This window comes from Podarcis filfolensis (genome assembly GCF_964270895.1).
Source record: "Podarcis filfolensis genome assembly, chromosome: 7".
NCBI lineage: Eukaryota > Metazoa > Chordata > Lepidosauria > Squamata > Lacertidae > Podarcis > Podarcis filfolensis.
Genome location: NC_139603.1, coordinates 44,948,273 through 44,962,231, shown reverse-complemented (window position 1 = coordinate 44,962,231; position 13,959 = coordinate 44,948,273). Strand labels below are relative to the sequence as shown.

The following is a 13,959-nucleotide window of genomic DNA, read 5'->3' as shown; positions in this document are numbered from 1 at the left end:
TGACAACATAGTCCAAAACTCTGGATTACGCCACTCAGTGGTTTCTTGTAGATGCTAAACAGCACGGGGGTTAAAATAAAACCATGTCTCAGTTTTCAGCAGCTCCCCAGAGCATGTAGGGCCCTGTATATGGGCTCTACTGGGAGGGCGAGGGGAGGAACCTGTTTTAAAGTAAACAAGCTGCAAGCTTGGTCAAAGGTCAAAGCTAGGACAGAAGCAGTTCAGAATGGAAAGGAGGCAGTAATGTTCCCTCCACTCCTTTCAACATGGTTTCATTCAGGTGGGGAGCACCAGAAACATACTGCCCCTTTTCCCATAGCACCCGGAGTTGTCTTTAACTGAAAGAGAGACCTGCTCCCCACCATAGTGCTCCTGTCAGTGGCTTAGATAATGAAGTGATAGAGGTAATGGATGGGATTTGCTCCACAGCAATATTATCCACAAAGGTCAACACTTTACTTTTCCTGGTAGGAGTTTCTGATATTCATATAGTTGGGAGACACCATTATAATTTATTTAAATTATTAATATATAGCTTTTCCCTGCCAAGTCTTCAGAGTGGTTTATAACCACTAAGTCCACATACTGAACATTATAAAAGCCACATTTCAAAGTTAAGATAGCAACGACAGGAGGGAAAAGTGTTTGGAAAAATAGAATGTTGTTGTTTAGTCGTTTAGTCCTGTCCGACTCTTCGTGACCCCATGGACCTGAGCACGCCAGGCACTCTTGTCTTCCACTGCCTCCCGCAGTTTGGTCAAACTCATGCTGGTAGCTTTGAGAACACTGTCCAACCGTCTTGTCCTCTGTCGTCCCCTTCTCCTTGTGCCCTCCATCTTTCCCAACATCAGGGTCTTTTCCAGGGAGTCTTCTCTTCTCATGAGGTGGCCAAAGTATTGGAGCCTCAGCTTCACGATCTGTCCTTCCAGTGAGCACTCAGGGCTGATTTCCTTCAGAATGGATAGGTTTGATCTTCTTGCAGTCCATGGGACTCTCAAGAGTCTCCTCCAGCACCATAATTCAAAAGCATCAATTCTTCGGAGATCAGCCTTCTTTATGGTCCAGCTTTCACTTCCATACATCACTACTGGGAAAACCATAGCTTTTACTATACGGACCTTTGTTGGCAAGGTGATGTCTCTACTTTTTAAGATGCTGTCTAGGTTTGTCATTGCTTTTCTCCCAAGAAGCAGGCGTATTTTAATTTCATGGGGGACCAAAAACAAACACAAGCCAGCACTAAATGAACGTTTCATAAGTGACCAACACACATCTTTGGTTGACAACCTTCTCAGCTCAGGAACACCTGAAGGAAGACCCCAGAAATGGTTTTTAACTAACCAAGAGATTTGCATGGTCCTTTGTATGGAAGATTAGTATGGAAGCCAGTAATAAACTTTTAACACCAGTTTGATATGGTCAGACTAGCAAGTTCTTATATTAAAGCCAGAGGCCATATTCTGAGGCAGTTCCCTGACCCCTGGCTGCAACAGAGTATTTATTGAACAGATTCATAAGTTGCTTTTCAAAAGACATTTGACACAAAGCAGCATTATAAAATACACATAAGATACAAAATATTCAAGGTCTACTAGCAACAGGCCAACTGGCAGGTAAACTGTCACAGTTGCTCCCTGTTGCCAAGGGGACGGCAGTAGTATACATGCTTGGCTTTTGTTTATGTAAGAGCTGTACCAGCCAAACGTCAGTTTATGACTGGTCATTTGGTGAACGTTCCATTCACATCTATTGGTCCATAACAATGGCTTGGAATTCTTTGAGAAACAAATTGATTGGTTGGAACATCCTAGCTGAACAGTATATAAGGCCAGGTTCTGCTTTGCTTGGGGTCAGTTGAACAGACTTTGGTGGACTATGAAGAGCACTGGCAAGGCACTCAAGAAGAGGCTATGAAGGCAGAAGGAGGGACAGGGGGACAGGGACAGGCTAAAGCCAAAGCAGCAACGGTGACAGGCATGTGAAGAAGATTGAGGAGCACAACAGAAAGTTAAAACCAGAAGAACTGCAAGAGAGTACCATACCCAGCTATCATATTATCATGGTAATAACCTGTACAGCACTTATTTAGAAAACTGTACCATTACTCATGTGTAGAGTGTCACTGTCTCCTCACATCTATGAATGGAAGAAGAGCTTCCATGTAGGGAGGGCTAAGTATAATTTTTATATAACACTGACACCATATGATACTTTTTATTTAGAAATTAAGCCATATAACATGGCATACGTTTTTTAATTCATGTATTGTTTATACCTACATGATTGTCATTAAAAAAACTAAACAAACATCTTTTTTAATGTTAGGAAAACTTGCTTCTGTCCCATCCCCCCATTTTTAAATCAACTTTTCATTATAAAAATCATGTTTTCCCTTTAAATTAAGAGAACAAAGTGTTCCAACCAATAGACAAAAAAAGTGATTTTCATTTGAGCCAGAGCACAGCAGAACATATTTGCAATGCATGGTGCAATTCTGAAAACATGAAGCAATAATCTGTGTTCATCTTCAGAGTACATCACCCCAGACTTCTCATAATCAGCCTCTGTTATGTCTCAGATGAGGGAGAATATCTTCCAGGTTTGGGGAAGGGTGTGGAGCGATATCTAGACAGCCAAAGGGCCCAAATTTTTCGTTGTGGAAATTCACTAACAAACTCACAAAAATCCAGCTAGAAATAATAGTGGCAGCATTTTTTTCATCCCCAAATATACCAAATTAAAGCTAGGGAAGGGGTTTCTTTGAAGCAGATCCAGTGGTGGAGGAAGCCCCTCTGGCACCCAGTGTGGGGCAAACTGCCCATAGAAGTGGTGCAAACCAGCCCCAGAAGTGGGGCAAACTGCCTGGCGGCACACACGCAGCACCCATATAGATCGCACATGGGTGGCACCATACAGCGGCGGCGCTCGCATCCCCAGCAGGCGGATTTTCGCAATCGTCATCGTGAACATCCGTCCACTGACCAGGCAAACACACCCGGCATGCGGCACTGCACTGCCAGCCAGGGTGCAAGCACTGCCCACTGGGGGTGCCAGCGCTGCCTGCCAATCATGAAAATCCAACTGCTGGTTGCATAAAACCGCCCGCCGGGGATGCGAGCGCCACCCTGGGGGGGGGGGTGCCAGGTTGATCGCCAGGCGCATTTACATGATCAGTGGGCAGATTTTCACCATGACAATCGTGCCAATCACAAAAATCCACCTGCAGGGGGTGCGAGTGCTGTCACACTGATCTGCCCGGGGGTATTTTGTCACACACACCCCAGGCATGACACCCAGGGTGGACTACAACCCCTGCACCCTCCTTGCGACGCCCCTGAGCAGATCCACACAGGTTTTCTGGAAATACTCTAGGAAAGTACCCTGGAATTGCTCACGATTCAGATCTACCTGCCCTGCCTCACCCAGAGTGAATGCAGGGACATGGTTTATATATAGTCTACTGCAACATACACACAAGCCATCTACTATTGTGCCTTCTAATTCCTCAATTAAAAAACAAATAAATGCAAAATGATTCAGCAAAACAGATTTTGGAAAGAGACTCACAGTTGCTTGCTAGCAAGGTCACCCCCCCCCCAACAGAATTAATGAAGTTCCTAAAAGTAGGAACCGCTCCCTGTTGCTTCTTTGATTACCTATGAGATCAGGGAACAGCTCTGAGCATGCTTAGAACCAATGTAGTCTAAGTGAATTAGACGAATATGTTCTATGTGGGGCTGCCCTTCTGAACTAGAAGCTCCAGTTGCTGCAGAGTGAAGTGGTCAGGGGGCCTGCTGCCAACAACATGTGACACCATTGTTAAAACATCTGCACTGGCTGCCCATCTACTACAAAGCAAGGTCCAAGCTCCTCATATTAACTTACAAAGCTCCAAACAACTTAGATCCAGGGTACCGCAGGGATTGTCTGAACCGTTATACCTCAGCTCAATCACCAATATCATCTACAGGAGCACCATTGGTCATTCCCTGAATTGGTTAGGCTCATTTGACAACAACAAGAAATTAAGCCTTTAGTGTCATTGGCCCAGTTCTGTGGAATGGTCTGCTAATAGAGATTCAGCAAGTTTCAAGTTTTAAGTGCCTGCTGAATTCTTTCCTATTCTGCCAGGATTATGCAGGTAATGAACAATAAATCTCATAATAGTTAGTTGATTTCTGATTTTTATTTATGTATTTATTATTGCATTATGTATAATTGTTGTGAACCACTTTGATTTTTTTTATATAAATAGTGGTATATAATTTTTTTTATAAATAAAATCAAAAGCAAATAAGAGTGTGTGTAGCTTTGAGATTTTGAAAAGGAATTTTTCAAAAATTGCTTGACATTTTCAGTGGGAGGGCTGTGCCCCAGCAGGTCCAGTGGGTGAGCCTCCACCGACTAGAATATTTATCAGAGATGAACAATACACACATAATCACACACAATTCTTCTTCTCTCTTTATTTTAGAGTCTAAGGTTGCATTCCTATTCACTCTTAACTAGGGAGTAAGTCCCATTGCACATATTGGGACTTACCATATTTACTCGAATGTAATGTGCATCTATTTTGGCCAAATGACATCATGAAAATTAGGATGTGCATCAGATTTGATGGCACATTAACATTCACCAGCAAATACTTTTTTGGTTTCAAGGTTTTGAAATTTGAGGTGCACATGAGGTTTGATGGAACTTTAGATTTCTGTAAATACGATACTTCAGAATGAATGCATTTAGGACTATGCTATCAAGCATTGTTGGTATGACAACATTGCCTTAGTCAAAGGTAAAAGTGTTCAGATCTTAAGTCTGCCTAACTATTTACATTTTTGATTGTACGCAAAATGGAAAGCAGATTAAACCTTGAGTGTAATGCAGTGATTTCTGTAATTTCTACTAAAGACATCCACCAACTGAATATTACAGCTAGCTTCTTGGTTCTTGCCCTAAACAAGAGGTCACACCCTCTTAAACTTTTAAACTGATTCACTGTTTTGCATTGTGCTGAAAAGTTATCCAATTTAGATGTTATGCCCCTCCAGGTGAATTACGTATTGTTTGAAAAATTAATAATTCTCATTGATCAACACATTTTATCTAAGCACTGGATGGCATTCAACTAAGTTAACAACAACAACAACAACAACAACAACAACAACATTTATACCCTGCCCATCTGGCTGGGTTGCCTCAGCCACTCTGAGTGGCTTCCAACACACATATAAACAATCAAACATTAAAAGCTCAGAGTAGACCCACATAAATTAATGAACTAGGTTAGGTCCATTAATTTCAATAGGACTACTGAGAGGAAAACTTAGTTGATTACAACCCATTGCCATCATCTGTGCATCATCATCGCTGTACACATGGTACCTTCCAGAGGATGAGCGATGCATGAGTTTTTAAGTTTGCACACTTTACGTTTGTATAGCTTTTTAAAGAATTGGGGTGAACTAATCTCCTGTAATGACTCTTCAGCTTGGCATTTTTATTTGACTGAAATTCAGGATTTAGTAGCATTTGTAATAGTATTAATCACATTCAGGGTATTTATTTGTTTCTTTTTAAAAAACAATCTTAATATATCGACATGGTGATTTATGGTGATTTGTTTCAAATTTGGCAAGTGCTAATTTAAGTCAAGGTATACTTAAATCAAGAGTATACTTAGCCATTCTGCATAATGCTTTAGATGACTGATGGACATTTATCCATGCAGACACCGATAATGCCCTCTAATTCTACTTCACAAGTCTATTCTTGTCAAATATTCTCTGCAAAGTCCCTGTGGAAGGGCTCATGCAAAGATGAAGCTGGTATAATTTTTTCACTTCTTTTCCCACCACCTGGTCACATATTGGGTCAAGAGTTATTTAAGTGCCAAGTGCCTGCTGTTAGAGAGCTAATAAAAAACAACAAGAGTCTTACAATCTTCTTCTGACCTGACATCCAAAACATCGCCCTCCCCTGCTACAGTACCATTATTTTGCTACCTTCAAGTACATCCCCTTAAATTTCCACTTTTTAATGTATAGGAATCCTATATGAACACAGAGATATGTGCAGGGAAGCATTCATATTTACTTTTCAATGTATAGGAATTCTGTATGAACAGAGAGATACATGCATTATTACGTGAAATACGGTAATTCTTAATTTTGGATATAAACTGGTGTTCAAATTATATATTAAAAGCAGAACTAATTAAAGACTTGGTACCCCAGATTCATTTGTAGGTCACCTGGGTTTCAACTAAGCTGGACATCTTCAGAGGACAGTAGAATCCTCTCCTCTACCTGACTCTAGACTCATCCAAAATACCCCATAAAGCTGAGCACAAGAGAAAACTACCCTGCAACATATGATGCATAGAAATAGAACTAAATAGCAGGAAAACCGAACAGCAGAGCAATCATTCACTATTTTTTAAACAACAACAACAACCACAATAAGGATATCTTGGATCAAACCTCTTTTTTCCTCATGGTCTTTTCTCTTCTTTGTTTGACATTATTCCACTGTCCATGCACAGTCAGATGTGCCATTTCTGCTTCAAAATAAAATTCATAAAAAGCAATCCACAGATCTTGCAAGCCTGAAACTGTGTTAATTTTCTGATCCACGTTCTTGCCACAAAAATTAACCGGCAGTATGATAGCTCCAAGAGCAGACATCTGATTCTTGACATTTAAAGATACAATACTGGTGAAAAATAGTGACGCTTTATTAACTGCAAACAGCTTGTGAGGGAGTCAGTGATGTACTCTTAAAGAGTATAATCGGAACATTCAATAATTTCAGTCTTTCAACTTTGCATCCCCCCCCCCACCAGTCAGAGCTTTCTCTTTTTTAAAGGAATAACAGCTAGATACACCAATCTGGTCACTTCATGTAATTATTTCGTAAGGGTTTTCTGTATGTGACAAAAATGGATAGTAGGTTGGTTCACAGTGTACAAAACAGAATTGCATTACTAAGTGTTCCAAGGGGCTCCAGTTTTCATCACAAAATAATAAAATGAAGGCAAATCCTAAGATTATAGAAGCTAATGAATGTCTGTTCTGGTAATATTAGGTTCATTGAGATTGTAATGCTAAATGAAAGCTTACTACCTCTAGCTCCCTTGTGACCCTGCTGTGCCTTATTGTATGTCTTGAGTGCCTTTTTAATCCCCCCCAATTATTCAGAAAGCTCTTGTTCTTTTCACATGTTAAGAAAGTGAACCAGTTCCTCATTGTATCCATTCTTTTTAACACTGACTCTTAGCAACCAAAATGCAGATTTATTCATAATTTGCATTAACTCCCACCTTCATCTCCCCATTTGGAGTCTCATCTCAGTGTAAGTCATATTTGGAACCAGAGGCAATGTAAGTAATGCAAGCAATAACACATACAGTACCTGAAGATACTGGCAAGACCGCTCTTGTTGACAAGTCTCTGATTTCACCACTGTCTGGTCCATGTTCATGGAAGCCTTTTGGTAAACCTCACGGGCTCTGCTCACCGTCAGTGTAGAGGACCAAGAGCTTTTTTTCATTAACTGAGCATCCAGATTTACTGGAAGGTTTGCACAAGTGGAACATTTGACATCATTATTGCTTCTGGAAGGCTTCACCGCATGTTCACTGAGAGTGTTGTAGGCTTCCATAAAGTACTGAGAAGCAGAACGGTCAGGGCATCTCCCCATCGTCATAACCCCACTTGGTCCATGGTAAATGCAAACATCATTGTCTAGGTTGTCATCCGAGCTCCACCATCCTGAAGCATTTGACCTGGATTTTCCATCTGACCGCCGGTCTTTGCTCTTGCTACGTTTGCCATACCTCATAGTCTGTGTCTCCTCTGGGCTTGATTTGCCTCCATTGATGCTTCCTTTTGATGGGCCTTCGAGAGAATGAGACTTGGTGAAAAGCTTTTGAACAGAGTGAACCAAATGGCGGATCCTCCCTGGACTATCGCTACGATGTTCTACAGCAGTCCTTTTGTACTGTAAAGTATGGTAGCCATCTCGATTTAGAGGAAGCTGCCTTTCAAACTGGTCCAAAAGATTGGCAGGAATGCGATTACTTTTACCGGCTGTTCCGTGAGGCACCAAAGCACACTCATCTTTAAGCTCGTTATGGGAATTGTAATGTCTCCGAGGGAACGTGCTGCTAGCAATCTGATCGTTGTAGGGAACCACGCATTCTCCCTGAAAAGAGTTCCTCTGAGTATAGTAAGAGTGATCTGCAGGATGATGTTCCACAGGATTTAACAAATATGGCTTCCTGTCAGAGTGATGTACCAGAGAGTCACATGCTGGTTCACAGGCAACCCCATGATGGTGGCTGCGGCTGCTAGATAATCCTTTCATCATTGAAGTGAAAAATTTCCCAGAGTCATCTGAATATGCTTATGTTACTCAAAGATCATCATGAAAGACCTAGAAAAATGGAGAATAAAAAAATGTGAAATGGTGTGGTAATGCACATTTGGTTTTGGGTTATTATAATTGTTGGTACTACAGAATGGCTGGCTCCAGACTAAGTCACACATAGTTCCTGTTGAAATCAATGAGACTTATGTTAGTCACTACTAACTTTTCACATTCATTTCAGTGGAACTTAACTGCAACTAACGTAATCTGATCTGACCCATTGAATGCTGTGTTGTGCTTCAGTTAGTAGGTAAGGTAGAAACAGCCCAAATAAATACGAAGTCATGCCACAACTGGATACAATGTGTTAAAAATGTATATTCCTGGGATATAGTAATAAGTCATACATATATTTTGAGATGGTCACCTTTGGAGCAGAGTGGGAATGGATGGGAGGGCAGGAGCTTCTAACAAACAGCATCTGCAGAGCACGCATTTGAACCCCATGCTAGGAGACACTTGAAATGCCTGTTACACTCAGTTGTCACCCTTATTACAAAGCTATGTCTTTGTTATAGTTTAATCACTAAAACACAATCCCCTAATAGAAATTTGGGGACTGACAACACTGACAACAAATGGCAATGCTGTGCTGATGTCTCCTTCCTGCTTCCTCCTGCTAACCCCACCCTAGGGAGCTAATTCCTATGAAGCCATAGGCATACTTGAACTCTGGATCAACACATGAACCTAGAGGCTGTGCAACAAACATTGGTACTATGGTTACTAGCTGAGAGAGTCACAACGATTCCTGACTTCCAAGGTAGCACCAGAAGCTTGTGACTCTTTGGCTACATGGAATTCTGACTTCTGCCACAGGTCACAGTAGAGTTAGAGGTGGTTGTTTGGCTGTGGGATGTCTAGACCCTAGGAGTGTCTGGTGCCAGGAGGATTATAGCACAGTGCAGTGTATCAGGTTTGCAGATCACAAAGGCACTATACAGAGAAAACTGAACACACTGAAGTCTCATTGAACATCTAGTTCAACCTTTAAATCTTATGGGATAAAATTGGACTGAACCAAGACCGCACAGTGATATTTCCAAACAGTTATTTGCTTCTGAATTTTTTAATTTACTTACTCCTAAATTTTATATTTTCTCATGATAGCAACATATGCCTTGGTATATTTATTTCGAAATAAGGTCCACTGAAATTGAAATTGAAGGTAAATATATCTAAGACTAGAACATCATTAACTTACAGAAAGAAGTATGTCTCAGGAGCTAAAATATAACCAACTCAAAATTATTTTTCCAGTCTTTAATGCCTGTCTTAATAACTGTAGAATGTGTGGTTCTCTGCTTTTTACAAGACATATTGCCAAATAAGCTTAAAAAAAGTATTTTATTTTACAGTGAATAGCATTTGGAACATACAATCAAGTTGAACTCAGTGCTTTATCCAAATAAGAACCACAGAATTGTATAGAATTGCAGAGCTGGAAGAGACCCTGAGGGTCATCTAGTCCAAGGATGGCCTGAAACGCTTAAGAAACATTACAAGGTGCCATAGCAATGGGTCAGATTTTGCCATATACAGTGTACTTAGTGTTTCTGGCAGCGCTGAAAAATATTTTACAACTTTGCGAGTTCTTCTGGAAACATGGGGCTAGACTCAGCTCCCCCATTCTGTGAGCAGAAGCCATTGCAAGGGTTTCTGCTAGCAAAACAGGGCTCCCCCTGCTTTGTTTTCCCCAGAGCCACTTTGGAAGGTTAGGAGAACCCCACAGGAGAGTGCATGGGTGGAAGAGAGGGCAGATCGATCCATTGAACAAGCAGAAGTGGTGGCACTGACAGAATGAATTCCACACATTCCATATTATGCTGAGGAATAGTTCTGATTCCAAGAGAAGTGGAAGTGTCTATATTACCTGAATCGTTTTGGGTGCAATCCTATAAACCCTTAGCTGAGAGTAAGTCCCATTGAACTCAATGGGATTTAATTATGAATAGTCATGCAAAAGATAGCACTGTTAATTTTTTTATAGTCGTACTGTCAAGGCTAGTCCCATTCTGTTCAGTTTTTTGGTTCTGGGTCCAAGTGTATGAACTGCTAACAAGGCATGGGCGCCTGTCTTTTCCTTTTGCAAAGCACTACAGAATATGCTTATGATTTAGAGTACAAGTAGTCCCATTGACTTCTAGCTCAGCATGTTGTAGGATCACTTTAGCTAATGATAAATTAATCCTTAACAGAGAGTGTCACTAAGATTGCAGACACTGCAGGAGCCGTCTTCTAACACACAATTAATCTGAGTCACATCCAAACACCACTTCAAGGTCTGTAAGTACTGAAGCAGCACTAGGTCTCTGAGACATGCCAGCACACTTAGAGCAATGTTTAATCAATTCAGCATACAGCTACCATGACAGCAGTCCTTTTAAAAGAGAAAAAGAAAAAAAAGGGGGGGAGCACTGAAATGATTCTTGAAAATGGTGGATTGTAATAATTGAACTCCTACTGATTTGACATGCACACAGATTGATCTTTATGAAAATGCCAGACCAACAGGCCATTTATAACCAATAATCTTGGTATAAGAAGAGTTATACGTATATGCGTTTGCTATTGTCTGATTTTGTTTGCCCTTCAGTGTTAACATCTAGTGCTCCTTTGGAGGAACAACATAATTCCAAAAAATACAGTTATACAGTCTTAGGTCACTTTGGTACCCGTATTCTGTGAGCCCTTACCATGTCCTTAGAGGGAATGAAAACCTGAATAATCTTCCAGTTTCCTTGTAGCACAGATTTCATGCAAGATGTAGGTGAAAGTCTCACATTCATTCAGGACCACATTTTGGAAAGGGCTGCAAGACCACCCAAAGTACTTTGAAGTTACTGTGAACATGATTTTCCTGTCATTATGCAAAGAACAGATGAACAGCTAAATATATAATTGATTCACTTACAAAACATGAGCTAAAGATGCACCAATGGCCCACACAGCTCAGTGTGAATGAGATTGGGAAAAGATTTAACCTGACTATGCTACAGGAAATAATGTGCTGCACTGCTGCTTGATCTATTCTGCCAGATTATGGCCAGCCCCATTCAGACAAAACAGAAGGCATGTGATATTGCAGAGGTTTTAAACCTTTTTAAGTCCACGGCTCCCTTAACTAACTACATTCTTTCTGCAGCACCCCTTGCCCTCAGAGCTGGGAGCCTCTCACCCTTTTTCCAACACCCTCCCTTATGGAGTGTTCCCTCAGCCTCCTCTCCTTTCTGCTCTCCTTGGGAGTTCTCTGGGCAGCTGCTGCTACCATCCCTGGTCTCCAAGCGGCCCCCTCTGCCCCAAAGAGAGGTGCCTCCCTGAGGCACCATTCGCCAGCAGAGCTTAGAGCCAGGGCTGCTGCAATTAACAGCTGTGCAAGCCTTTGGGAGGCAGAGATGTGAGAGGGCATCAGAGGAGGGAGGGAAGGAAAGAGGGACAGAGGCCAGTGTTGTCATTCAGGGTGCCACGCACACTGGTTGAAAACCACTGCAATATGGTGATAGGCTCAGTTGTAGAGCACATGCTATGCATGTGGAAGGTTCTGAAATCTCCCGGTAGGGCTTTTAAAGACCCCTGCCTCCAGTTCCTGATAGCTGCTGCCAGTCAGTGTAGACAGGATTCAGCTAGATGAACCAATGCTATACAGCAACTTCCTATGCTATTCTATCACATTAATACTGTCACAGAAAGGGGGCACAGACTGGCTATAAAAAGTAACATATTCATTACAATGCAGCACATTACATAATTTTGGATAATTTCCTTCTGTGCAGTGCGTAACAAAAAGGTACGTTCAGTACAGAGGCAACATGCAGCCTGTGCCTGATGACACACTGTACTCCATGCATTCAAAGCTATTTGGTTTCTGAACTGTGTATGTACACACACACACACACACACACACACACACACACACACAAAATATATTTATATTTTATTGAAAATTTTCAGTGAACAAATAAAACGAAATAAATTTTAAAAAAAGAATCCCCAAAAGAAAAAGGTGCTTGAAACTGTAATAGAATACAATATATAAGTACAGGGCTTTTGTTTCAGTCGGAGTTCACTGGAACTCAGTTCTGGCCCCTCTCAAATGGGCACCATTGCCATTCAAAGAGAACAAGGGTGAGTTCCGGCAGCTCTTTTCCTAGAAACATAGCAGTGTATAGGTATATATTTAATGCTATTATTCCGGTGAGTATATAATTATTAACAAGTCGTTGTGATTTTTATAAATGCATTCCTGTATTTATCCATACACAATCTGTTTCTAAAAGCAACCCGATCCTATGTTGTAAGAGTTGTTACATGGGCAACCCAGTCAGATGGGCAGTGTATTATTATTATTATTAGTCCATGGATCAAAGGGGACCATAGTATTATCTTTCCAGTGAATCAGTAACAGTCTTTTGGCAGAAGTAAAGGTGTGAAGAGTCCACCTATGCTGACCAGCTGTCAAGCCAATTGGGATTTTCCTGGCACAGCAACGTTGGCTCAGATGCCTTCCTCCCTACAGCAAGAGGGCACCTTGCAGGCAGAAGGAGCTCCTGTCCTGATTCCTGCTGCTCTGCATAATCACCTTGGTAATGGCAGGAAGCTTTACTACTACAGCTTGTCAGCCCAGCTGTGGGGATCAAATAAGGCCCTGCTGACCTCATGGAGCTGCTGTCTCACTTGTTACCCTATGGATTCCTGTTTCAGCCCAGGCCATGTGTTTGCCAGCACTGGACCTTGTCACTTGCTTTTGGAACTTTGGTTGCTGCTTTGGGACCTTGATGTCTTTGACTACGTTTCCTGCCTCTGGCACCTTGGCTACTACCACTAAAACATGACCTGTGAACGCCTGCATTACTCACTTCTAGCAGTTGTACTGACAACCAATACCCCCGAGGGCCCTGATAGATCATCACTCAGGAGAGTGACTTAACTGGGTCCTGCTACATATTAGCAAGGATTCAGCCTTTTTCACAAGTGGAAAGCAGCTTTGCACATGCATGCTGGCCGGTGTCTTGGAATGTTTCTCTAGAGAGGGCCATTGACTTCACAGGGTACTTTTCAGGGTCTCCCATAGGAAAGGAGAGCTGAACAATTTTCTGAACATGGATGTAACACAACTTGTGGCACTTTGGATCGTTTGCAGGAATGCTTTTGAAACAACACAGCCACTGCAGGTAGACAGGTCTTCCTTCCACCATCCTCTTCCCCCATCTAAATCTACAGTATTATCATTTCAAAAACTCAAAAGAGGTATGTCTAAAGCCAAAGCCTTTCCGTGTGTATTTTAATGTCAGCTGCTTAATCAGAAAACCCCTTAATTTGTCTGAGCACAACGATTTTCCAGAACAAACAATATCCCTCTCTCCCCCCAGTACTGTTTGTATGTCCTCTTTATGTTTGCTTTTCAGGAAAGTTCCAATTAAATGTACACTGCATAAATTCGTGTGCATTAAAAGGAGGAAAATATGAAATACGTTTATGGAAACTAACTTTGTCCTAGAGCCGGGTGTCACTTTTTGTTAGGTAACAAAGAGT

The 13,959-nt window shown here is 41.5% G+C and overlaps 1 protein-coding gene across 12 annotated transcripts in view; it reads right to left on the bottom strand.

Annotated features, from left to right (window-relative positions):
- Window positions 1-13,959, bottom strand: part of DLGAP1 (DLG associated protein 1) — a 292,685-nt gene that overhangs the window by 100,173 nt on the left and 178,553 nt on the right. For 10 of the 12 annotated variants that reach the window (XM_083622551.1, XM_083622561.1, XM_083622552.1 and 7 more), the window contains one exon: window positions 7,411-8,433. In XM_083622551.1, the coding sequence (XP_083478677.1) occupies window positions 7,411-8,367 (957 nt within the window). In that variant the 5' untranslated portion in view covers window positions 8,368-8,433. Of the gene's footprint in view, window positions 1-6,479; window positions 6,849-7,410; window positions 8,434-8,794; window positions 8,911-13,959 lie in introns of those variants that run through there. The other 2 variants (XM_083622560.1, XM_083622553.1) reach the window with 2 other exon arrangements.